The following is a 25,515-nucleotide window of genomic DNA, read 5'->3' as shown; positions in this document are numbered from 1 at the left end:
GAGGGGAAAAAGTCATGTAGCTTCAGGGAATGACTACCCTAAAATGAATAAAGTCCTTAGCAGTCAGAAAGACTGACTCACACACAAAGGCCGCCAAATCTCAGCCCGATTAACTACTGGATGGTGGAACAGGGCAGAGGACAGCAGCTAGAGTCTTTAGGTTCTAATCAGTCTAGATAGTCTCCGGCCTGTTTCCAAACTCATGGCTGAGAGCTGGATGGGGCTGGATAGAATTTACAGGAGAGATCCATGGGTACAACAAGCCAGAATGTGTCTCGCCCCAGTGTCCTGGCCCTAACATTCTTTTAACTGAGTTAATCATAGTCTGTCCGTGGTTTGTTTGGTGGTTGAAGAGATAAGAGTGACCTGGATTCTGTTCCTTCTTCCCCATTCTTAGAAGAACTGTCTAGATTCTCATCTCTGACCTCTGAGGAAGGGCAGGGCTGGATCTCCAAGAGATGACCTTCAAGGACCAAAGGAGGGAAACTCGGGATGATTGACAAAGAGAATCCAGTGTCCTGGTTATCTTGTAGGTCACAAAAATGTGCCTCTTGGGCAGACAGAAAGCCAGTTGGACGAGAATCCTTCTTTGTGAATCTCTGGTGCTGGGAACAGGGCTTTCTTGATCTATGTATGTGAGGAGCACAATATGCTTAATTTAGCTTCCCACTAATACACGTTTCTTCTCTGTTAGAAAGAGAAAAGAAGTTATAGATCACCTTGTGGGTTTAATAACCGAGACTGATAATAAGAAAAATCTTACCATAGATAAGACTGAAAGAAAATTTAGATCTCTGTGAAAACAATTTATTTTACATTGTTTAAAGTGAATTACAAAACCCAATCATGCAGAGAGAGAGAAACTGCTAAACAGAATCAAAATGAATTTAAAACAAAATTTTTTTTTTAATTTTTTGATAATAAAAAAATACAAAGGCAGGTATGTGGTGGTTCACACCTCTAACCCTAACACAATTGGGAGACCTAGTCATGAGGATTGCCGTGCCTTTGAGGCCAGTGTGGGCAATGTAGTGAGTTCTGTGCCAGACTGAGCACAGAGCACTGTTCTGTCTCTTTTTTAATTAAATCAAATCAATGGTGAATCATGGACAAAAAAATTAAAACATGCTCTTCAAAGAAGCAGAAGCATTCGTGGGGTGGGTTCATTCTACAGCGGGCAGGCTTTTTGCCCCACTCCAACCCCCCACCTCCCCTTTATTGATTCAACTCTGTCTAAAATTGGTCTGGAAAGGCTTTTGAATCACCATTATTATCTTCAAACCACTAGATTCCTGGGAATTTATACAAAGATTCAATTTATCCTAAGATTATTCCAAGTGAGAAACACCCCATAATTTTAAGCCTATTCAAAAAAGAAAAAAAAAAAAAAAAAAAAAAAGAAAGAAAGTGCTAATCCTAGGGTCTATGGTTACATAACGTAATCATCTGGTAGGGCTGGTAGACTATTACCCATAATGCTGTCATCAGATTTATACTGTAACATATGAATGTGTCAAAGGTTAAGTGAAGGAAAGGATAAGTTTACATTATCTATACACAGCAAAAATAAATATACAAGTGAAATGGGGAGAGAATACATACACAAAAGCAATCAGATTATCAGGTTGGTTTTAAAGTTTTCAATAATGTGATTGTTTGAAAAAAACTTACACATGTTTTTTAAACATAGGAAAAGTCAGAAGAACTGTTATAGTACCAACCAGGTAGATTTATATTGAAGGACATGTGAAACCCGGCAGTGGAAACTATAGACCCCTACCAGCTCAGAACGGGAGCACCAGATGCAAGGTAATCTTTCTCTGGTTCTTATCCGAAAAGAATTGCTTGAATTGGGGGTACTTAGGCCATTTCAGGTTACTGTAAACCAGAGGAAAAGAACTGCAAACCTTCGGAGAGAAAGAGTAGAGTTTTTACTTTTACAAACTGCTTACCGCAATAAATAAGTTGAAAATGCTGCTTTTCTAGAGAAAAGAATTGTAAGCCTTCAGGGTTAAATTATTTTCTCCAATCTTGTTTTTAGCAATTATGTATAAACAAACATTGGCAAGAACAGTTCCGTGGGTTTTCATGTCCTAAGAGGGCATCTTAAAAATATTTGTCATGGCTTTTCAGAAAGTATTCCTTTTGATATCCTTAGGATTTTAAGTTAGGAGAGCTTCCGTGCTAGCGCTGTGACTTGGACCGCAGGCTGCTGGAGCGGCTGGGACTCACAAAGACCTGGGCTCTGTTTCCAGGTCCATATAAAACCTGCCTTGCTGGCCAGAATTAATGACAGAATGACAGTAATGGCAGAATGTGGAGACGAGAAGACCCGCAGATCAAGGTCACCCTCAGCTACAGGAGTTCAAGACCACAGGGCTTGCTCCTCTGTTAGTGTTCAAACTTTGTTTACTGTGATAGGGCTTTCTCAAGAAAAATAAGGGGTAGAAACAGTGACAACTGTAGGTGACAAACTTAGAATTCTCCTGACCCCCATGTCCTTGGAGACTCTATTACGTCATATCAAAAACAGAAAACTTTCAAAGACGGCAACTAATTTTGAAATGTGTGTGTGTGTGTGTGTGTGTGTGTTTTAAATCCATACATACCTTCATAAAAATATGATATAAATTAAAGGAGACCAAAAACATCCAAAACCATCTGGCTGACTTTAGTGTATTTTTTTAGAGTACTTTTTGAAGAAAGAACAGAAAAACTCACAATGTCAGAGAAGTCCATCAAAGATGGAAAATTCTGGGGTTGGGGATTTAGCTCAGTGGTAGAGCACTCTAGGCAAGGCCCTGGGTTCGGTCCCTAGCCCCAAAAAAAAGAAAAGGGAAAAAAAAAAAAAAAAAAAAAGATGGAAACTTGCCCTGACAGAACCTTTCCCTTCCAAACCTGCTAGGCTCCTGAGCTCAGCGATTCAGAGAGAGAGAGAGGGTCTAAGAGTCACTGGGCATCCTTGTGAGCACAGGTATCCTGGAGGAGGGAGATGACACTGAACAAATAGCAATGATTAGACTCTGGCCCCGAACTGCGTGAAATCTGATTAATTAATTCATTAGTTGATTAAAGAGGGTCTTCTGTCGATGCCTCTCGTAAACTGCTGAGAAGGAAGAGGCCGTGGTCTGACATTTAATCTTGTCAAAACTTCGATGTTAGTTCTTTTGTTTGTAGTGATATGGCCGGGCTCCTTCCAGAGGATTGTGACTTCATTAGACCTTTAAAAGTACGCATAGCCTTTGCCTGCTGAGTCAGCACTTTCTAAGCTGGCTTAGTGGAGAGACAGACAGGGGACTTGGAATCTGAGGAAATCCTCACTCAGCCAAATCTATCCCATATGAGAGGGTAGACTTAATGAGAATCAGCCCAAACCTTTGGCAGGCAGCTGCTGGAATGTAGGAGATTTACAGCCAGCTTGGGCTGCACTGGGTTTTTGCTTAGCCTCTCCATTTGGTATTAGAAAAGTTTGCATGAGCAAAATTTCAGCTTCAACTAATAAAGGCAAAGGGGTGTGGGGGGAGGAGCATACTGCATACCAACTGTGTCTCATGTTTGCAAGGCCCTGGAGGACACAAGGTCGTGAGAAAATGAATACATTGAGTTTCTTGATTGCTAGGACCTCATCGAGATCCAGAGCCTGACAGACTTAGCAAATGAGGGTGCTGTGGGAGCCAGAGTTTCTCCAGAGACTTTCTTTGCAGCGATAGAACGACTTCATAGTGGCAGACCATCTTTATCTGGTAAATATGGTGGAATTGCAACTGTTTCCTTCTACAGGTGGGTTTCCTGGTAGCTGTGTTGTTTACTACAAACTCACAAGTAATATATTAATATGGTCTTATAACTTCAGATAACAGAGGTAAAGCCATAGTCCTTTTTGACTGACCTCAGGTGCGTTTTAATCCCAAGGAGGTCGTTAGCACTGTAGAAGTTTGAGGGACATTTACAACTCCTGTTATCTGTCTGTAAACAGGAGAGTAGCTAAGTGTGCAGGCCTTTAGTCTCAGCACTCGGGAGGTAGAGCAAGGAGGATGGGGAGTTAGAACCATCCTTGGCTACACAGTTCAAGGCCCATCTGGCCCATGGGTGACTATGTCTCAAACCCATTAACTTATGGAGAGTTAAAATGTTACAGGTTCAAAGCCACAGCTGCATTGAGCAATTGTCCCTAGTCTGCTTTCCTGTTATCAAGACCAAAAACAACTTTGGGAAGCTAAAGCTTCCAGTTAATAGTCCATCCCTAAGGGGAGTCAGGTTAGGAACCTGGAGCAGACAGCATGGAGAGGGCTGCTTGTGTATTGACTTAGGCTAAGCTTTTTTCTTTCTCTCTTCCTTAGCGTGGGATTCATAATTTTTATTTCATTCTACACTTTCTTTCTTGACACTCTCTCTCTCTCTCTCTCTCTCTCTCTCTCTCTCCCTCCCTCCCTCCTCTGTGTGTGTGTGTGTGTGTGTGTGTGTGTGTGTGTGTGTGTGTATGTGTATGTGTGGGTGTGTGTCTGTGTGCATGCATGTGCGTGCATGTGCGTGTGTGCTTTGAGGCAGGGTTTCTCAGTGTACCCCTGGCTGTCATAGAACTTGCTCTGTAGACCAGACTGGCCTTGAACTCACAGAGATCCTCCTGCCTCTAGATTAAAGGCATGTACCACCTTCATGGCTTTTTCTTATACATCTTGAACCCTTATGCCTACGAATGGTGCTACCCAGTGGACCAGATCCTTCCACACTAATCAAGATAATCTCTCACAGGTCAATTTGATTGAGGTAATTCTTCACCTGACTTGCCCTCTTCCCATGTAGCTGCAGGTTTTGTCAATTTGACAAAACTAAGCAAGATCTATTTTAGCCATTTAAGTAGCCAAATCTATCACTTTCCTCTGCATGCGATGTATCATTTTTGCTCCGTAACTCAAGAAGAATTTAATAGGATTAACTTTAAGGAGGCCTATAGCAACACTATTAGTATGACCTTGACTGCCTTCCCCATGACCTCCCTGCTCTGATGCCTTTCTATCATTAACTCTTTCTCTGCCCTTTCTCTCCATAACTCCAATTCAAAACTCTTCACAAACTTTCTAACATTTGTGATTATTCTTTTAATAACTGTTTTGACTTTAGATCCACAGATAGGCCCTTGCTAATTTGCAGGCTAATTCATTTCATTCAGGATACTGTCCAGCGTGCTGCTTGGACCCAGTAACACCCACTAGACACACCAGTATAGTTACTGGACTATGCCTCACCCCTACAGCTGATAATTAGCTTTAGATGGGAACGCCCCACCCTAACCCTATACCAATTTAGAAGTCTGAGTGGTTGCCACTCTCCTTTGGGTCCCCTCTTTTCCTATTGCGGTAAAACCATTCATCCATTCCTTTTTTGTGTGAATAAACATGAACTGGAACTGTAGGCATGGTACAGTAGAGTCCAGCGGTGGCTCAGGCCTGAATGCCTGCCCCATACTCTCCCATCCTGCAGATACTGATGGATGACAGGAGAAGACTCGCAAGTCTCAAGCAAACGGAACTCCAGGTGGCAGGATTTCTCACCTGGGAAAGTGATTTTACATCAAAGAGAATATTGGTTGGGGGCCACATGGCCCCCCTTTCTTCCCTCCTGCCTGGGAATCGGAGAAGCAGCCTAGAGGCTTATTGTGCTATGAAACTACCCCCAGATGGCTACCACACAAACACCCCTCCCTCACCCCTGATTTTCTCTTCAGAGCCCCTACCATGCTGTCTGTCCCTTGTGCTAGACCCTGAACTGTCCCCAGACACCTCCACCATGCTACTGTCTGCCTGCCTGTCTATCTGTGGCCTTCATAACTCTTTTTTTTTTTTTAAGGTTTATTTAGTTTATGTATGTGAATACACTGTTGCTTTCTTCAGACACACCAGATGAGGGCGTGGGATATCATTGCAGATGGTTGTGAGCCACCACGTGGTTGCTGGGATTTGAACTCAGTACCTCGGGAAGAGCAGTCAGTGCTCCTAACCACTGAGCCATCTCTCCAGCCCCCAATAACTCTTAATATATCTTTAATCTATCTTTACCTGCCCTTTCCCCCCAACCACCATCAATGAGTCAAACTCATACAAAATAATGTATTAACTAATTTCTCTAGTTCTACATACACCTTGGGACACATCAGTATGTCCCAGCCCCCTTCTTTTGAGACAGTCTCATCTATCTTAGGCTAGATTCGAACTAGCTATACAGCTGGGGAGAATGACCTTAGTAAGTCCTGATCCTTCTGCCCCACCCCCACCCCGTACTCGATTCTGGTTTGCACCACTGTTCTGTGCTCTGACCTTTCTTGCTGACCTTCTGCGTGTCATCATAACCAATTTCGTATGGGTTTACAGTTTGGCTAGCCACCTGTATTTCCATTTCTTCCTACCGTTTCCACTATGGTATCCGGCACCACCGTCATGCAAGCAAACATTTAGGGTTAATATGGAGACAAGATTTACTACATCAGAACGATGTTACCATTTCAGACAAAGATGCGCTGGCACAAAACCTCTTCCCACAACAATAATTTTTTTCTAATAATATTTTAGCCAACACGATATTGTCATGGAACTTTTGATAACACGATGGATTAAAGAAAAGTGGGGCAGCTCAGTGGGTAGAGCACTCACCTAACAAGCCTGACATAACGGGTTCAACCCCCAGGACTGCCACAGATTATTTTAAAGGGAGAAAAGGAAGGTTTCGGAGCCCATTTCCTTGGTGGTATTACAACTGCTTAAAATAGTTCTGAATCCTCTGCACTTCCTGTGCTCCCAGAGCCGACAGGAAGTGTGATTGTGAATCGCAGGTGGGTGAATTGGCTGGACGTACTGGTTAGCTTTCATATTGTTCCCGGTTTCTAATTTTACCAAACTGAACGACCCGTGTTTGGAGGAATTCGATGAGCTATGCTTCATGATGCAATTTTTGGCCTGATTTTTATAACTGTTCCATGCCTGCCTCAGATAATTCATATTACAGGTTTATTATATGCAAACATATATGCGTGGATCTGCATAATCTATGTAAGTCACAGCCAATTCTTTTATTATACAATCATTTTGGAACAGGTATTGCACTGTAATGTAAGGAGGCTTTGAATTCATGATCCTGCCCCTCTCCCAAGGTACTAGGATTACTGGCCTCCACCACCACTATCCCAAGTTTGTTTTATTAACATTCTATATACATATTTTCAGTATTTACATTGTTTTTCAGTCTTGGAGATTAAACCCAAGGCCTCATACACACAGGACAAGCACCCTACCACTGAGCTGCACTTCCGTCCATCTCCCTGAAGTAGATGTTGCCTGCACAACCTGACTGGCCAGACATCTGTCTGTCTGCACTGCTGTCTGTTTGTTCTAGATATTTCCATGTTATATTGTGTGCAAGTGTTTTGTGTCCTCAGGCAATGCTCTTCATCAATATGAAATGTCCTCATTTGATTCTTCCAGGTTTTTGCTCTTATTTTTTTCACCCGGCATTTCCACTGCTAAACTCCCTTTACTGTGTTACAAACTCAGCCTGAACCATCTTTAGCCTGGTCCTGTGACCTCCTGGTCCTTTGGAAAATGCAACCATGCAGCCTTTTTCTCCAGGTTGATATTTTACTTTATGATCATTTTGAACTGTACTTTCTTACCTGCCTGCTGTTTCTTACGCTTTTCTACCGACCTCTAATACCACGGCCTTCCTTGTTTCAGGACAGCTACGACGGAAATGAGTGTTTTCTGTCATTGAAGGTGGGGTACGGGGGGTGGGGAGCAGCAACCCTGACTGTTCAGGCTGCTGTGGTGATCCAATCATATGTTTGCTTCACCTGCAGATTTCTTTCCCCACCCAATTTCCCAAGCGTTCTCTTCTGCTTCGTCGAGGATGCCGCAGCCATTGAAGGTGACTTGGGAGACACAGAGTAAAGCAGAGCTGGTGACTGTGTTCAGCGGCATGCTTTCATTGAGCAAACACTGGGATGCCTGTCTCTGTGGCACACCCCTTTCCTGCTTGGTTTGGAAAGGCAAAGCAGGTGAACTCTTTGTACGTTTGAGGCCAGCCTGTTCTACATAGTGAGTTTCAGGGTAGCCAGGGCTACAGAGAGAGAGACCCTGTCTCAAAGCCTGCACGCACGCAGGCACGCACGCACGCACGCACGCAGGCACGCACGGCATCCCCACTAACAATACACTTGAGTCTCTGCTTTGTGGCTGGTGCTGTGGCCAGAGTACATTAATTAGTCAGTACCAGCTTCCCCAGTACCATGTTATCATCTTTCCTCCACAGGAAGATCTGTTTAATTTATAAACAGTTCCCTTTAGATAGCGATTCCAGTGATATCACAGTATTGCTATTCTTGGGTGATTGGGTGGCAATATGAATACTCTAGTTTCTTCCATGGGAAAACACACAACTAGACCGTGGGGAGACTTGGCACAAAGTGCAGTATGACTCTTAGCCATTGGCCGTTAAAGGCAGTGTTTAGAATGGATTTTTTTTTTTTTTAAGGTCAGGAAAAAAATATCACTCATAAAGGAATTTAAAACTATTTTTGCTTTCTTATTTTATATAAAATGAAACATTCCCACCTCCTTTTTTGTGTTTCTTTTTTTAACATAAATACATCAAAGGGAGTGTATTTTCATTTGTAGGTCATTAAATGCCCACGCTAGGATCTGAGACTTTAGAGGGCTTAGACCTATTGTATGACGTTTGCAAGGCTGTCCTTAGACTAACTTGATCTGCTGACCTAGGCCAGAGTGGGCATAGAGGATACAGATCCCAATAAAGCGTCCACAGATAAATTTACATTTGCAAAAGATTCTTTAAAAAAAAAAAAAAAAAATCGGGTTTGGGATTTAGCTCAGTGGTAGAGCGCTTGCCTAGGAAGCGCAAGGCCCTGGGTTTGGTCCCCAGCTCCAAAAAAAAGAACCAAAAAAAAAAAAATCCTATCCCAGCTGGGTGTGGTGACGCAGGCCTTTCTTTATGTGTGTCAGTACCCAGCAGGCAGAGGCAGGCAGTGGTCTGTGAGTTCCAGGCTGGCTCTGGAAAGACGTTCAAAGGCAAGCATGTATTACTTTAATTTTGACATGTGAGTGCTGAGCAGGTAAATTCACGATTCCCTTAGGACAGTCCAGACAGGAGACGGCAGGAGAATGACTTTGGGACTTGCCTACCAAGCGTCACCTTCCACACTGCAACCTTCAAAGGCTTCCTCTTCCCTCAGCACAGCTTCAGTTTCAAAGGACAGAGGTGGGCAGACAAGATGGCTGACCCATCAGGTATAGGTGACACCTGCGTTTGATCCCTAGAACCCACATGGCGGAAGGAAAGAAACAACCACCGGGTCGTCCTCTGACTTCCACATGTGCTTAGTAGCTTGTGATACAAACTATATATAACTCTGTGTTTTAAGTTTGAAAGGTATCTTCTTGATTGGTAGGGAGCGTAATCAAAAGCCAGCGAGGCGTGAGAAGTAGCTGGTGTCTTGTAAATTTGAGACTGATGAACCTTCATTCCCGAGCAGAGTGCAGAGATAGAGTACAGTGTTGGCGTAAGTTCCTTCCAGTCCTTAATTTACTGTTTCCTCTGGTGTGGAAATCAATCTATCTCTAGTTCCATCAGTCACATGCTCTGAACTCTAGAAACCTGCAAATCCTAGCCAGAGGACTGGTTGAGATTTTTGTAAATAGAAGTTAGAACACAGCCCGGCCTGTTGTTTCTTGGGCCACCCAATGACTGCGTTCTCTATGGACAGAGCTGCCTCAGCAGGCCGCACTGTGAGGGTAAAACCAAAAACACTCAGTACTGGAAAACAATCTGCCTTTCGTGGCCAGCCCGGTGCTGAGTCTGAGTCTGAGTCCTATGATTAGCCAGTTCGTAAACCAACTAAGACCAGTGTTTACAGTGAGCATCCTTACAGATGGCGGAGTGCTTCAGATATGCTTCTCCCTCGGATCCCTTCTCAGAAGTGACCAGGATGTGGAAGACATTGCATGATGTCCCAGGGTCAAGAACCGAGGGTCCATGTTTTCAACCTGTAAACATCTAGAACAAATCCTTTATCTGTGGGAAATGCTTACTGTCTTCAAAAGAGGGTGTCCATGATTGCTAAAGTAACCCTCTGGTGGCACACTGGCTTGAAACAGCACACTGGGAGGTCTGCAATTGGTGTGTTTTATAATAATGGTGGAGTTTTTAGACTGGGTGTTGTTGTTGTTGTTGATGATGAAGAAGGAGAAGAAGGAGAAGAAGAAGGAGAAGAAGAAGAAGAAGAAGGAGAAGAAGGAGAAGGAGAAGAAGGAGAAAAAGGAGAAGAAGAAGGAGGAGGAGGAGGAGGAGGAGGAGGAGGAGAAGAAGAAGAAGAAGAAGAAGAAGAAGAAGAAGAAGGAGAAGGAGAAGGAGAAGGAGAAGGAGAAGGAGAAGGAGAAGGAGAAGGAGAAGGAGAAGAAGAAGAAGAAGATACAGGATTTCTCTTTGTGTAGCCCTGGCTGCCCTGGAACTAGCTCTATAGATCAGGCTGGCCCTTACCTACCTTGGCCTCCCAAGGGCTGGGATTAAAGACACATACACCGTAGGGCTCATTATCACTGTACTGACAGCAAAAGCCCTGGTGGCACGAAACTCTAATCCCAACTCTGTGAGTTCAAGGCCAATCTGATTGATAGACTGAGTTCCAAGACAGCCAGGGCTACACAAAGAGAAACCTTGTCTCAAAAATAAACAAACAAACAACAAACAAATGAACAAAAAACCCCAAATGAACAAAAAAAGATAATGAAAATAACATATAGATTTTATGTGATGTTTTATAAAATAAAATAAATATAAGCCTAATTAAATTCCAAGTTAAAAACATAGCTTTACCTTAACCCTCAGTCTTTAAATATAACTCCTTAATCTTTTAAATTTTAGAAGCTGTGTGATAAGTTTGTTATCTTATCTTCCTTAAAATGACAAAAATAAGAAACAAAAAAGAAAAGGACTCTCTTCCCAAATTCTTTTAGAGTTGCAGGAGAAAGCTGTGAGTGGGTCAAGTTGTGTTGAACTAAATACTATCGGCGGCGGCAAGTCCATCGGTGAGGGGTGTGATCCGCTGTGTGCATCATTAAAAGTTGACCGTGTACAGGAACTAATAAAGAACCTATTTCTGGATGACCAGCCACTCATGGAGCAGTAGTTGAGCATCACAAAACCTAACACAGCTCTAGAAGGTTCAGTTCCGTAGCAGGGGACAGTAGAAAGATCATCAGCTTCCAGGCATAGGAGTCGGGAGGGTGATTATTACGTGATGAACGGAGCATGTTTTGCTATAGTAATGTTCTTCCACAGGATGGCACATGGCCCAACTGGACATCACTGCAGTGCCAAAGCACCGAGAACGAACTAAAGCTGGGTGCACCTGGGTATGATCCCAACGGTCAGAAGGCTGAGGAAGGAGGATGGAGAACTCAAGGCCAACCTAGGATACATAAGGCCCTGTCTCAAACCAACAAAAGGGACAAGCTAATCCCAACGAAAACCACAATGCTGAGGAATGATGATGTATTTGCTGGGAGTCTTGATAATGGAGGATCCTATGTACGGGGAAGGAAATGCAAATCATAGAAAATCTTTATACCTTCTGCACAATACTTCCACCAACCCCAACCTGCATTAAAGGCTGACTTTCTTTAATTAGATAACACAGCAGGAGGGAGGCCAGTGAGATGGCTTTGTGGGTGAAGGCCCTTTGATCCAAGCCCAGTGACCTGAGTCCTTAGGACTCATATAGTAGAGGAAAGAATGATACTTACCTAACTTGTCCTTTAACTTCCATGTGTGTGTCAAAGTGCACATGCAAGTACACACACACACACACACACACACACACACACACGTAGACCACACAAACACACATGTGTACTCACACACACACATGTACACCACACACACATGTGTACACACACATGTACACCACACAAACACACATGTGCATGTGCACAATAAGCATAATTTTTAAAAAGGAAAACACAACAGGTGTGTGTTGCAGACCTATGATCTTATCCCTGAGACAGAGGAAGGAGAACTGTAAATTTAAAGCCAACGAGTTCCAGACCAGACCAGCATCACATAGTCAGAATCTAACTCAAGAGAAGGGAGTTAGAGGAAAAGGAGAAAGGAGAAGGAAATAAAAAGTCTAACAAACTCTGGATTCTATTTCCTCCTTACAAGCATGAATATACATTTTTTTTAAATTGATATCTCTGGCACAAACCCAAGAAAAAGGTTTCGAATTCCAGAACAACATGGCCCCCAGAAAAATAAAGAACTTACTTCACCCCCAGGTTGGATCTCCCAGGAACGGGACTCCTCAGGAGGTAGCATCCCCCTCTGGAAAGTGTGGTCACCTAGGCATGATTGACACAGAGCAGGCTCGAAGTCTGGCTCCCCGGGAGGAAGATGCACTCCAGCGGGGCCAGTGTACTTCAAGTTGGGACTCTGATGCTTGTCCACGCTGACCATGGGGCTCTTGATCCATCTGCGTACCTGAAAGTGCAGAAGAGAAAGTAGAGAGATGCCAAGGTCGTCGTTTACAGCACTGGGCTAGGAAATGCGATGAGAATTCTTAGTTTCTCAGACCTTCCAACCGTTTCTTCTAATCCGGGCCATTCTGGCTGTTCTTTCATCTCCCCAAGCATCTCCTCAATTATAGGCTTAAGATAATGCTACTTCCTCTCCTGTTGTAACAGTTGCAACATTTCCATCCTACCCCAGTTGCAACATTTTCATTGTACCCTATTGTTACTATCTGCAACACTGGGAATTGAACACAGGACTTCACACAGGCTAAGCAAATACTATACCAAGCTAGGGCCTGAGTCTGAGGTTTCTATTTTCATTTAGTTAACATTTTACAGGGGAAGTGCTTATCTTGGCTTACAGAGTAGGCAGATGCAGTCCACCATGGTGGGTAAGGAATGGGATAAACGGCTGCATAAATATGTATGCAGCTAGGAGTCTAATCCAGCAACTGATGGAACAGGAAGCAGAAAATACTGGTCCATCCCTGCTGGACTTGCCACCCAAGAAACTGAGGCAGGAATATGAAAAGTTCAGAGCCAGCTTCAGCTACCGAGTATGTTCCAAGATGGGTAAGGAACACTTGAGCTGGATGTGCAGTCCTTCTACTTGAGGGCCTGCAGCAGGGGAACCCTTTAAGGCTAGCCTGAGCTACAAAGTAAGATTCTGTCTCAACAGCTGGGAGGATGTCGAGGCTGGGAATGAGCTCACTCCAGTAATTCTAACTACTGGGAAGATGGAGACCAGAGAACAAGTTCAAGGTCAGTCTCCGATTTGTAGGCAGTTCAAGGCCAGCCTGGGCTACTTGGGAGCCCAAGTGACAGTGAATGTTATCAGTATGAGGTTTAGACTACAATAGACACAGCTGTGTTCCTTGTTAGAGTCATGGGTGGTCCCCCTCCCCTTTACAACAGTCAGTCTTTTACATTTTATTTTTTTTTTTAATAAATGTTAGGTTGCATCATAATTGCTGTTCTGGGCTGCACTTTCATTGTTTAGGGGCTAATGTTATTTATTTACAAGGCCCTTAAGCAATTAAAACCACATTTCTCTATTTGTTTATATTTGTGTGTTTAAATTTCCTTTATTTGTCTTATTTCTGTGTCTTTTCTCCTCCCCCCCCCCATTCCCTGCCTTTCCCATGCCCCTCTCTCTGAGAGATCTTACTATATAACCCAAGGTAGCCTCAAACTTGTGACCCTCGTGCTTTCGTTGTCCAAGGACTGGGTTTGTATCATACCTGACACCACCATGCCTGACTGAAAACTCTAGTGCCTCTCTCTTTTCTCTCTTTGTCACTGGCTTTTGTCCCTACTTTACTTTTGCCCTCTTGTAGTCCTGTGCTTCTCATGTCCCTCCCCAAACTCCCTGCTATGCTCCTTGAGCTGCTAGTAGGGAACCAACCTGTGACCCTTGGTATACTGATACTCTGTCACTGAGCCCTGTATCCTTTTCAATGTCTGTCTTAACTATCACTTTTGGAGTCTTAGCAGGTATTCATGCCTGCAATCTCACAACTTGGGAGGCAGGAGGATCAGGAGTTTAACAAGGTCAACCTTGACTTCATAAACCATGCCTCAGGCAGGGCTGTGGTGGTGCACACCTTTAATCCCAGCACTTAGAAGGCATAGGCAGGCATATCTCTGAGTTCAAGACCAGCCTGGTCTACAGAGCAAGTTCTAGGACATCCAGGGCTACACAGAGAGATCCTGTCTAGAAAAACAGAAACAAAACAGAACATCATGTCTCAAAAGTGTTTTTTAGACCATAACGTGAATAAATACTATTTTGAATTTACTATTATGACAGGCTGTTTCCGTGGTATTTCTTGGATTGCAGAGCACTACAAGTACACTGGTTGGTGTATTCAAAGGCCTTTGTTATGGGTGGGAAGGTGGCTCAGTGCATGAGGACTCTGAGTCCCATGTGTCTGGCATCCTAGGGATTCCTGCAGGCTGACAAGTCAGGACAGAGGATCCCCAGAAGCTGGCCTGCCCTAAGTGTCCGCAAAGTACAAAGAGAACTTGTGTCACAAGCAGCATGAAGGAGGGTACCTGATGCCCAAAGATGTCCTCTGATAGGGTTGCTTTGTCACAGATGTGCCCGTACTCACACGGCACACTCGCTCAGAAGGCACACTCACAAGGCACACTCACAAGACACACTCACAAGGCACACTCACTCACAAGGCACACTCACAAGGCACACTCACTCACAAGACACACTCACTCACAAGGCACACTCACTCACACAAGCACACCCAAACATACCATACATGCACACACACACAGATAAAAATGTTTAGTTACAGCTTAGGGGTACGGCTAAGTAAGAGCAGTGTTTACCTTCCGGTGCAAGGTTTGGTTCCCAGCATTATAAAAGAAAGAAGTTTGTCTGGATCATGAGTGCAGTCTAAAACCTAAGATTCTGGGACTAGAACAGAATCTCTATCCTTGATGTAGTCTCAAGTTTGTTTTGGAATTGGAGTTTTAGGCTGTAGTAGGGACTGGATTCACTCTGTGGCCCCTTGAATGCTAGGCAAATGTCCTACCACTTAGCTATGTCCCCAGCCTTCCAAATGTGTTTCTGATCAGCCTAGAAGTAACTTAAGTTTTATTTCAGATGGAAAATATTTTGTTTCCTCCTTCTTCAGAGGGCTTTTGAGCTTGAAGCTGGTAATGGTTCCTGTTTTATTACCAAACTTGAGTTTGAAATTAATCTTTTTCCTCCGGCTTTCTTTCCATCTCTTTTAACAGATCTACAAACAGATCCATCTTCCATTTTATTCCCAAGTCACAGGGCCTGACTACAATTATTCTTAGATTCTGAGCCACCATGTGGTGTGGCTGGGATTTGAACTCAGGACCTCTGGGAGAGCAGTCAGTGCTCTTAACCACTGAGCCATCTCTCCAGCTCCTATTCTTAGATTCTGAAAGTTTAAATCTCCCCTTGCCTCAATGGACACTGAATTATGACTTGAGGTGTGTGTTTATTTATTAGAAGGACATATTATTTCTCCTATGAAATACATGAAGTTTATTATATAAGGCAGAACGTGAAGCAGGTATTGTGAGTGGGCTCTTCAGGGGTTGAGGGTCCCTATTTCCACCAACCTAAAGAAAGCGCTGGGCAGTAAAGGCAGAATTATGATTACAAGATGTCATATGCGTGGGCACATCCCCAGGTCTGCATTTCACGGGGGAAAACCAGGCAGCAAACACAGAAACTTGAGATGGAAAGCCAACCACAGCTTCCAGGAAAGCAAAAGAAAGCAAATGCTTTTGTGGGTTTATTTGGGAAGTATTGTATCCCCCTTTCCCCCAATGTTGATTCTTTGAATCCATTGCACATCTTTGAAGCTAAGAGAAACCAATACTTTGCGCATGCGCCAAGAGCAGACGTGTCTGTTGTTTTAAATCAGTCTGCTGTGGGCACAGTGAGGATAGGTCTCAGACACCGAGACACTCTTGACGAATCACCGCATTCCAGACTTTAATGAGAATATGGTCGCCTCTCCGCAGAGAGTGGAGCTAGGGAAGGAAGTAATCTATTTGTTCGGGAGTATCAGAGAAAATCATCACAAAAGCGACATTTTCTAGCAGGAATGGAGACGGTTGCTCGCTTTGTCTTGGTTTTGCCTTCACTCAGGCTTCAGTCTGTTCCTCACTTGCAGAAGACTTTCGCTAGCTTTTTAGTTCCTTCCCGCTACTCGAAGATTTTCACTAGCCTTTTAGCTTCACGAGTGGTTTTTTATGGGGCTTTAATTAAGGCCAGGGTTTATGGTATTTACTCAGTCTCAGAAATCCCTAGAGAGTGGCTGGGGTGTGAGATGTGAGTACACGCACAGGCTCCCTCTCCAGCCCTGCAGCCTGGGCAAGGTGCCCTCCAAAACTGCTGAGCAGAGAGCTTCCCTCAGGCCCTCAGGGAATTCAAGCTCCAGCCCGCCCCTCTTAGGGACGGCCTGAGCTGAATTGCTGGGTGGAGGGAGGGTTGTGAGTGGCTTTGGGAACCCTCAGAGACCGGCCACAATGGCTCTGTGCTGGAGGCAGCTGTGTGTGTTAGAGACGTGAATGGCCGGATACAGAGGCAGTCCTGGCTGTGTGGCCACCTGGGTCTCATTTGATTCGGAGCTCCACAGTAGTTGTGAAGGGCCTTGTAAACAAACGTAAACCTGAGGAGACGTCCATCTAAAACAAAGCAAGAGTTCTGCCGCTGGGGGCTTGGAGAGTTTAGTTCCAGTGTGAACCGGATTTAGGAAGCAGTAATCTGTGCAGCCTGGAGTTAAAGCTTAAGACCATAACTAGAATTCTGGGCCGTGACTTGGTAAAGCACTAAACGTAATTCTTTGCTAAATCTGGTCTGCCTTTGTTTTTATTCGTTTATTTGAAGGGGGAGGGAAGAAGCTATCCAGAAGCCACAATCCCCTCGGAGAGTTGCCAGCTACGATTAAGGAGATTGGCCAGCTTTTAGGGATTTTCCACTTGTGGTTCTTTTTCCTATTATGTAATAGTAAACAGATATTACTCTTCATATAAAACGGCTTAGCTGATAATGATATTATCAACTGATGAGGGAAAAAAAATCATAGCTCGTCGGCGCTTCTGTATGATCCCAGATGGCAGAGCCTGTCTCAGGATTTCGGGAGGGCGAGCTGCCTCTTTCTCAAAAGCCATGGGAACCAGAGGTGGAAACAACTGTAATTTCAGAGAGGCACCCTTTTATCGTGGAAAACCTACTGTTTCTCTATGGCCGTAGTAACTTTCAAGTCCCCCACCCCCACCCCCCCAGTTGGGTAGCGCCTGGGATCCCAGCCCTTTGGAGGTTAGGGCAGGAGGAATGGAAGGTGTAAGAACAACCTGGGCTATTGTTATAAGTTCCAGGCCAGCCTGGGGGACCCAGGAAGAACTTGCCTTAAACAAACCAAACCTGTTGTCGTAAATAAATAAAAATAAAGTAAAAGTAAAAATGTATAAACGAAAACCGGGGGTGGAATGTTTTCCCTCAGGGTGTTTTTCCCTGCTAGGGTTCCACACCTCGCTTCCCCAGATATCTTCTGGATATCTTGGCAGAAACACAACCCACCCACACACTTTCTTATACTGACACTCTTACACAAAAAAGCATACAACTGGTGTTTTTTTACCCTGCTAGGGTTCACACCTCAGTGCCCCAGATATCTGCTGGATATCTTGGCATAAACTCAGCCCAGCCACACTTACTTAAATTGAGACTCTTTCAAAAAAAAACACACTCACTTAGCATTAAAGCAATCCAGCGTCTAGATTTGGCAGATCCACATTACACTGTCCTAATCCCAGTTCCCAAATTCACTCATCCCTGCACCTTTATTTACCAAGTCTCCAGCTTCTTCTCCCCTGGTACCTCTAACTCCCTCTCAGTTCCCCATCGTCTCTCCAACCCTCTCTTCTTCCTCCCGCTTCCTTCTCTAACCCCTCCTCCCTCAACTGTCAATCCTCACCCCCTCCTCCGGGTTCCACTCGCTCAACTGTCTCCAACTGTCAACTGTCAACCCTAACCTCTGAATCTAATCCCCCTCTCACTCCCAACCCTACCTCTGCCCAAATCTCACGCTCTTGCCTTTATTTAACAAATTCAGAGAAATCCCCAAGGCAAACCACAACATTTCCCCCTTTTTGTCCAGTTAAAAACCTTTTTCCTATACATAGGTGAACTAAGCATCATTATTACCATTCTGCAATTTACAAAACCAACAATATGCTGATCACCCAGTCCACCAACTCTGTTCACCAACCATGTTATCCACACCACATCTTGGCAAGGCAAACCACAACATTTCCCCCTTTTTGTCCAGTTAAAAAACTTTTTCCTATATATAGGTGAACTAAGTATCATTATTACCATTCTGCAATTTATAAAACCAACAATACGCTGATCACCCAGTCCATCAATTTTGTTCATTAACCATGTCATCTATACTAAAAAAACTATACTTGACTATATCCTGGTTCTAGATCCCATGCCACCTAAAACCACTCTAACAGATTTATCATCTTTCTCAATACTAAACCATTAAGGTTGTCTATGAGACTACTAGTCTCCAACCACATCAGAAATCCAAGAATGATTAATATTACCTGAAAACATAGGAAGCACAAAACATGGCTTCCAAGCTTAGCCAATTTTATAAAGACTGCTGATCACCTGGACAGTCCCTTTATTCCTTAATATGCTGGAGCATCAGTCTTCAGCCTTCTGGCCCAGGATCATCTGACAGACCTTATCAATGCAGATTTTGAAGGGCTGATCACCCTGCCTCGGCAGAGATTATCAGTCGACTATTCTGCATAATTTGTCTCTTTCTGGACAGTGTCTTGTCTGTAGATGAATTGAAGCAATTTGCTCAGTGGCTGCGTTACCACGATTTGAGCAACTCCATTGATGTTCAAGTTCTTCTTCGAGTCTAAGGGGCCCTGTCAGGGGCAGACAAGTCTCTAGTAAAATGATCTAGATGAAGAAATGTCCATAAACAGGTTATTCTTTGGACTTCTGATGCCCTTGAAGATTTTCTATCTACATAGGCGTTTCTGAACTGTTAAGCATAGGGTACCGTTGGCCCTCTCTAATCGAAGTATTTACAAAACCCATCTAAACTGACTTAGAACCATAACCTTGTCATCTGACCCTTAGCTGGTACTGGTTAATCAACTAAAAATAATGTATAACAGCAGTTATAGGACCGGGTCTAAGACTTGTATTCTTAGATGCATAGTGGAGGCACAATGCCCATGTTAAAGTAGCAATATTAATCTCAATTATAAATCAACAAGAAAGTATACCATTGAAAACCTCGCATTTGTGTAAAATGTATTTTATACCAATGAAAAGATTACAGCTTCAACTTTGTATCAATTACAAACATTTCTATCAATGTAAAATATAGCTGTAAAATTTTGTTTAAGAGTAAGTTTGCCAATCTATCTGTTTGTCTATTTTTCTAATTTCTATGTATTACTATATATAAGAAGGATACAAAAAAGGAAAGGAAAAGTAGCAATCCCTGAGTTTACATTCTCTAGTTTCCCCTGCCCAAAGCTACATTTGTATTGTATCCCTTAAAAGAAAACTTATCCACAGTTCTTAAAATAAACAGAACCATCCACCCCAACATAAGGAAATGGGACGACGATCTTTCCTTGTCTGTTTCAGCTGGATTGGGGCGAAGAATTCCCTTCTGGGGCCCAAGGGGTATTAGGAAAGTTGGCTTTGTCAAGCAGAGCTAGCTGGGATTTGCCTGCCAGTCATTCTGTGCTGAGAAAGTTCATCTAACTACTGACATCTTGACTATGACAGTCTGAAGGGCTGGATAAGTAAGATGTCCATTCTGGAAAGTTCTGAAAGCAGGCCTTTAAATCAAGCATCTTCAGTGTAATTAAGGGAGAATCAAACGCGAAGTTGGACTGGAAAAGTCCGGAATCTCAACATCCCAGAGTGTGTATCATTTCAGAGCTATCTTTCTCTTCCTTCATCCTGCAGCACACAAAACTTTACAAGCATTATGTAGTTCTATAAGCATTTTCAAATGGGATAAGCAGGGTGCACAGTTTAGTAAATAAAAACAAAAAAAAAATGACTACCTTTTTTCAGGTTAGGTTAATCATATAATCAAATCCAACATAATTTTTGTAATACATACGTATTACAAGTTATGAGGAATTTGCACTCAAAATATCACTGGCTGTTTATAGACATTTCAGTCTCAGCCAGTTCATACACGGAGACCTAAACAACCTCATATATACATCACCTATTTGTTGATCGCCTTAGTCTCCTTTTTCTTCTGTGTTGCTAAGGACTTCAGGAGGTCTCCCCTGTCATTTCTGATTTTTATCAGCTTGGAAGGAACCACAGCTTTTCTTCTCCTGTAGAAACATAGGCATAACCCCTGCCCCCCCAGCGTAACACATTTCCATTTTCCATTCTGACGTCAGAATATCCTTAATATAAACAGGCTGGTTTAGTTCAGTAGTCTTTTCCACAATCCAATGTCTTTTAGCAGCTGTGCTGTTTTGTTCATCAGCATTTAAAAAATTTAAGGTTAATAAAGCACTATGTATCCTATCTCTGGGAGTTTTTGTTGACCCCTTTTGCCTGTTAAGCATCTCCTTTAGACTTCGATTAGATCTCTCTACAATCGCTGGTCCTGTAGGATTGTGTGGTATACCTGTAACATGTTTTATATTATAATAGTCAAAGAAGCGCTTAATCTTGTTAGAGATATATGCTGGACCATTGTCCGTTTTAATTTGTATGGGTATTCCCATTATAGCCATAACTTCTAACAAAATGTGTAATTACAGAATCGCCTTTTCTGACGTTAAGGCAGTTGCCCATTGAAATCCTGAATATGTATCTATAGTATGATGTATGTATTTCAGCTTACTAAACTCTGTAAAATGGAGAACATCCATTTGCCAAATTTCATTTCTTTGGGTACCCTTAGGGTTAGTTCCTGTAGGCAATGGAGTTTGATTATATAACGAGCAAGTAGGACATTGCTCCACAATCTCTTTGGCTTGTTGCCAAGTGATAGAAAAATTTTTCTTAGCCTTTGCTGTTAACATGGTGTTTTTATGAAATTCTGAAGCATCTAGTACACTTCCTATCAGTAGCTGGTCAATTTCATTTATTACCTTGTGTCAGAGGGCCTGGGTGCAGACCTGTATGGGATCTTATGTGTGTTATATAGTGGTAACTCCTATTTCTGATTTTTTATTTGTAGCTGAATAAATAGTGATGTCAATTCGGAATCATCCTGAATAAGTTCAGCAGTCTCTATGTAAAACAACCCTTTCTGCATATTGAGAGAGTTACTATATATTAAGAGGCTCTCGAAAATCTGACAACACCATGAGTATTGTATACAGTTCAGATTTTGAACTGACTTATAGGGACTCTCAGTCACCTTGTTTTACATTTTCCGATTTATATCCTGTCTTCCTGACTTACTGGCATCAGTGTAAAATGTAGGGCTCCAGATATTGGAGTTCCCTTTACTATCACGAGGGAGGATCCAGTTAGTTGCTTTATGAACTGGAAGTCTTTTGTTTTTAGGGTATTTGTTGTTAATGTCTCCTAAGAAGTTACTGCATGCTCTTTGTCAATGTTCATTTTGTACCCACAAAGAGTTAATTTCTGTATTAGTAAAAGGTACCACAATTTCAGCCGGATCCATTCCAACTAATTGTCGAAGTCTCAATTTTCCTTTAAGTATCAATTCAGAGACCTTCTCAATGTAGGTTTTCAGTTTCTTACTCTGTTTATGTGCTAAAAATATCCATTCTAAGATATAATCTTCTTTGCATGAGAATTCTGTAGGGGAATGAGTAGAGGGCAAGATGACTATGTAGGCCATCTTTTGGATCAATACGATCCAGATGTGCGTCCCTGCAGTTTCCTTTCTACCAAAGCTAGCTTTTCTCAGCCTCAGCTGATAGTTTCCTTGGGCTATTTAATTCTTTGTAGCCTTGTAGTGTTTGAAATAAATTGCTCAACTTTGAGTGGTCAAGCCAATACACAGGCCTCAACCAGTTAATGTCTCCAAGTAGTTTCCTGAAAATCATTAAGGTCCTTAATTTGCTTCTTTTGATTTGCACCTTTTGTGGCCTAATTCTTTGTATACTTATTTTATACCCCAGATAATTAATAGAACTCCCTCTTTGTATTTTCTCAGGGGCGATTTAATCCCCAGCATGGTAACAAAAATGTTTTTTTTTACTTTATCAACATTCTTTCCAGGATATTTATATCTGAATCAGACAATAAAATGTCATCTATGTAATGATAAATAATAGATTGGGGAAATTTTTTGTGAATTATATCTAATGGCTGCTGTACAAAATATTGACACAAGGTTGGGCTATTTAACATCTTTGGAAGGACTTTCCATTGATATCTTTTTGGGCTTACCTCTATTAAGGGTAGGCACCGAAAAAGGCAAACCCTTTCCTTATCGCCTTCATGTAGAGGAATAGTGAAAAAATCTTTTTAAGTCAATCACTATAATAGGCCACTCCCTTAGGCAACAAAGAAGGCAGTGGGATCCCAGGCTGCATGGAACCCATCGGCTGAATAATCTTATTAATTGCTCTGAGATCTGTCATTACCTCCATTTGCCAGACTGTTTTTAATGACAAATACTGAGAATTCAAGGCTGGTGGACCTATATGCTGAGCCTCCAGCTGCTCCTGGACTAGCTGCTCTAATGCCTGTAGTTTTTTTTTTGTCATGGACCACTGATCAATCCAGATGGTTGGTCAGTCAGCCACCTTAGTGGCAAGGCTGTTGTTGTTTTAACAGCAGTGGCTCCTTGGGGTAAACACTAAATTGTCAGCCTCTGCTGTATCTTGCTTATGGACAGCTTGACAGTCTCTAACTTTGTCCTGATAACATTCCCTGACTAATTTAAAGTTTTTATTAGGAGTCTGATGAATTTTAGGCCAGAACCTGAAACTGAGGGGATATTAATTTGAGTTTTCCACTGCTGTAGTAGATCTCTTCCCATAAATTAATGGCTATATCAGCCACGATGGCCTTAATTTTCCTACCTGACCTTCTGGTCCTATACATTTGACCACCTGATGCTTTGTTTTATTTGGGATAAAGTGCCAACACCTTGAAACTGCATATCCACTTTTTGAAGTGGCCAACTAATGGGCCAAGATTTTGGAGAGATGATGGTAACATCTGCTCCAGTGTCAACCATTCCTTCAATTTCGATATTATCTACTAGTATTTTTAGTTTTGGCCTTTGGTCCTCTATAGACGTTAGCCAAAATATTCGTTTTGAAGTCTTGTTGTTTAATCGTTCTGAGGAGGAGAACTCTCCTGCCTCGGTATTGGGGCCTGCGAGGCCCCCTGGGAGTTTTTGGCAGGATCGGTCCCATCTGTCTGTTGTTGCTGTACACTTCCTAGTCAAATGTCCATATCTGCCACATCTTTGACACATTCTAGGAGGCACAGTCCCCCTTTTTTGTATCACTTGGTTTTATTACAGTAATATCTGGAGATGGCCCTGCTCACCACAATTAAAACATTTGAAATCTTGGGTCATCTCTAGCTGTCCAGTGGCAGCTTCTCCTATCACAGTAGTATCAGGAGAACAAGATCTAACATCAGCTGTATATCTAATCCACTCATCTATTGGTGCGGGACCTTGCCTTTAGTGGTCTAATTACTTCCCTGCATTTGGTATTTGCATTTTCAAAAGGCTAAAGACTCAATTATCGCCTTTCTTGCCGCTGAATCTGATACACTCCTTTTCCACAGCTGAGGTAAGTTTTGTAAAAAGTCAGGGAAGGTTTCTTTAGGACCTTGTATGACTTGGAGTGAATGTTTCAAGTCTTTTCCCTGATTCTGCGACTGTGTCCCAGGCCTTTAAGGCTGACAATCGACACCATGACAGAGTTTCTTCGTCATATATAGCCTGCACCTCTACTTCAGCAAAGCGGCCTTCACCAAGCAGTTGATCTGTGGAAATCTCTCTGCCCCTAGCTCTATTTTGTCTTGCTATCTCCCTCACTTCTTCTCTCCACCATGAAATCCATTGCAAATTTTCAGCAGGCTCTAGAATTGCTCTTACCATATCTTTCCAGTCTTGGGGATTACTCTATTTTAATAGCCCAAGAAATTAAGATTTGTTTTACAAATGGCTTAATGCATTCCAAAATTAGTTACACTTTCCTTAAATTTCCTTAATTCTAATACATCCATGGGTTTGCCATTCAAATTCTTCATAACCCTGTGGATGATCATCGTTTGGAGGCCTTTGTTGCACACTAACTGATAGACTAAAGTTTGTTTCCTAAAAACCTTAGGGTTGGCTTTCCTTAATTTTATCTTCTGTCTCTACCTGAGTTTTTTTCTTTTTAGTTGTAATTTTAAATTCTCTCTTAAAGTCTGTATCCGTGCTTCATATTTCTCTTTCTGTCTTTCCCCCTGTTCTTTGAGTTCCTGAATTCTCTGTTCAAGGTTTTGCTTCCACACTTTGAATTTTTCTTTATATTGTACTTCTAATAATTTGTTATCCATTATCTTTTGATTGATTAATTTTAAAAAGTTATTCTCTAAGTCTTGCTTCCAAACCTCATTACTTTCTCTCTGCTGTTCCGTATGATCTGTGAGCTGTTGTGGCTAGAAATTTGTTATTTAGGGCTGTGTGTTGTTGTATGTTCTGTTTTAACATCCTTTCTAGTTCCTGTCTATCACTTTCATTTTCATCTTTCTGTCTCTTATTCTGATCTATAATTTTCTGTGTCTTCAATTCTAGTGTTCCTTCTAAGCTATATTGCCAAGATTTAATTTTCTCTTTCTGTTGTTCATGTTGTTCCATAATTACCTGTATCTTCTGTTCTAAGGCTAGAAATTTGTTATTTAGGGCCCTGTCTTTTGAGGAGATATAGTAAATCAGAAGAATGAATATTGCAATACTGGTAAATGATAAAGTGTCTTTTTCTTCAAAATTCTCAACTGTCAGACCATTCAAAATATCATTCCATAAGGCCCAAAAGATATTCATTATGTTTCTCATTTTTAAGTATCATAAAGTTATATATCTCTCTTACATCAAAGTAGTATCTGATCTGAAGCCCCTTGTACCTTTTTTTTCTTTTGTTTTAGAATATGTGTAGTCTTTTTGATTTTTTGTAGACCCTCTAGACCCAGTCAATTTTTAATCTACTAGTATTTTTGTCTATTTTGGGGTTGAGAGGGAAGTAAACTTTTATCTCAGGTTAGTTGAGTTTTAATGGTTTAGTTGGGCGCCATATGTTGTCGTAAATAAATAAAAATAAAGTAAAAGTAAAAATGTATAAACGAAAACCGGGGGTGGAATGTTTTCCCTCAGGGTGTTTTTCCCTGCTAGGGTTCCACACCTCGCTTCCCCAGATATCTTCTGGATATCTT

General features: G+C 42.3%; 1 protein-coding gene across 1 annotated transcript in view; it reads right to left on the bottom strand.

Annotated features, from left to right (window-relative positions):
• Sgk1 (serum/glucocorticoid regulated kinase 1) overlaps positions 1-25,515 on the bottom strand; it is a 124,327-nt gene that overhangs the window by 56,682 nt on the left and 42,130 nt on the right. Inside the window, exon 2 of the mRNA XM_032894876.1 lies at positions 12,328-12,540. Coding sequence (XP_032750767.1) covers positions 12,328-12,540 — 213 coding nt within the window. The remainder of the gene's footprint in view (positions 1-12,327; positions 12,541-25,515) is intronic.

The sequence above is a fragment of the Rattus rattus genome, chromosome 2 (genome assembly GCF_011064425.1).
Source record: "Rattus rattus isolate New Zealand chromosome 2, Rrattus_CSIRO_v1, whole genome shotgun sequence".
Classification (NCBI taxonomy): Eukaryota; Metazoa; Chordata; class Mammalia; order Rodentia; family Muridae; genus Rattus; species Rattus rattus.
The sequence above is the reverse complement of the archived record's forward strand: the minus strand, read 5'-3'. Positions and strand labels throughout refer to the sequence as shown.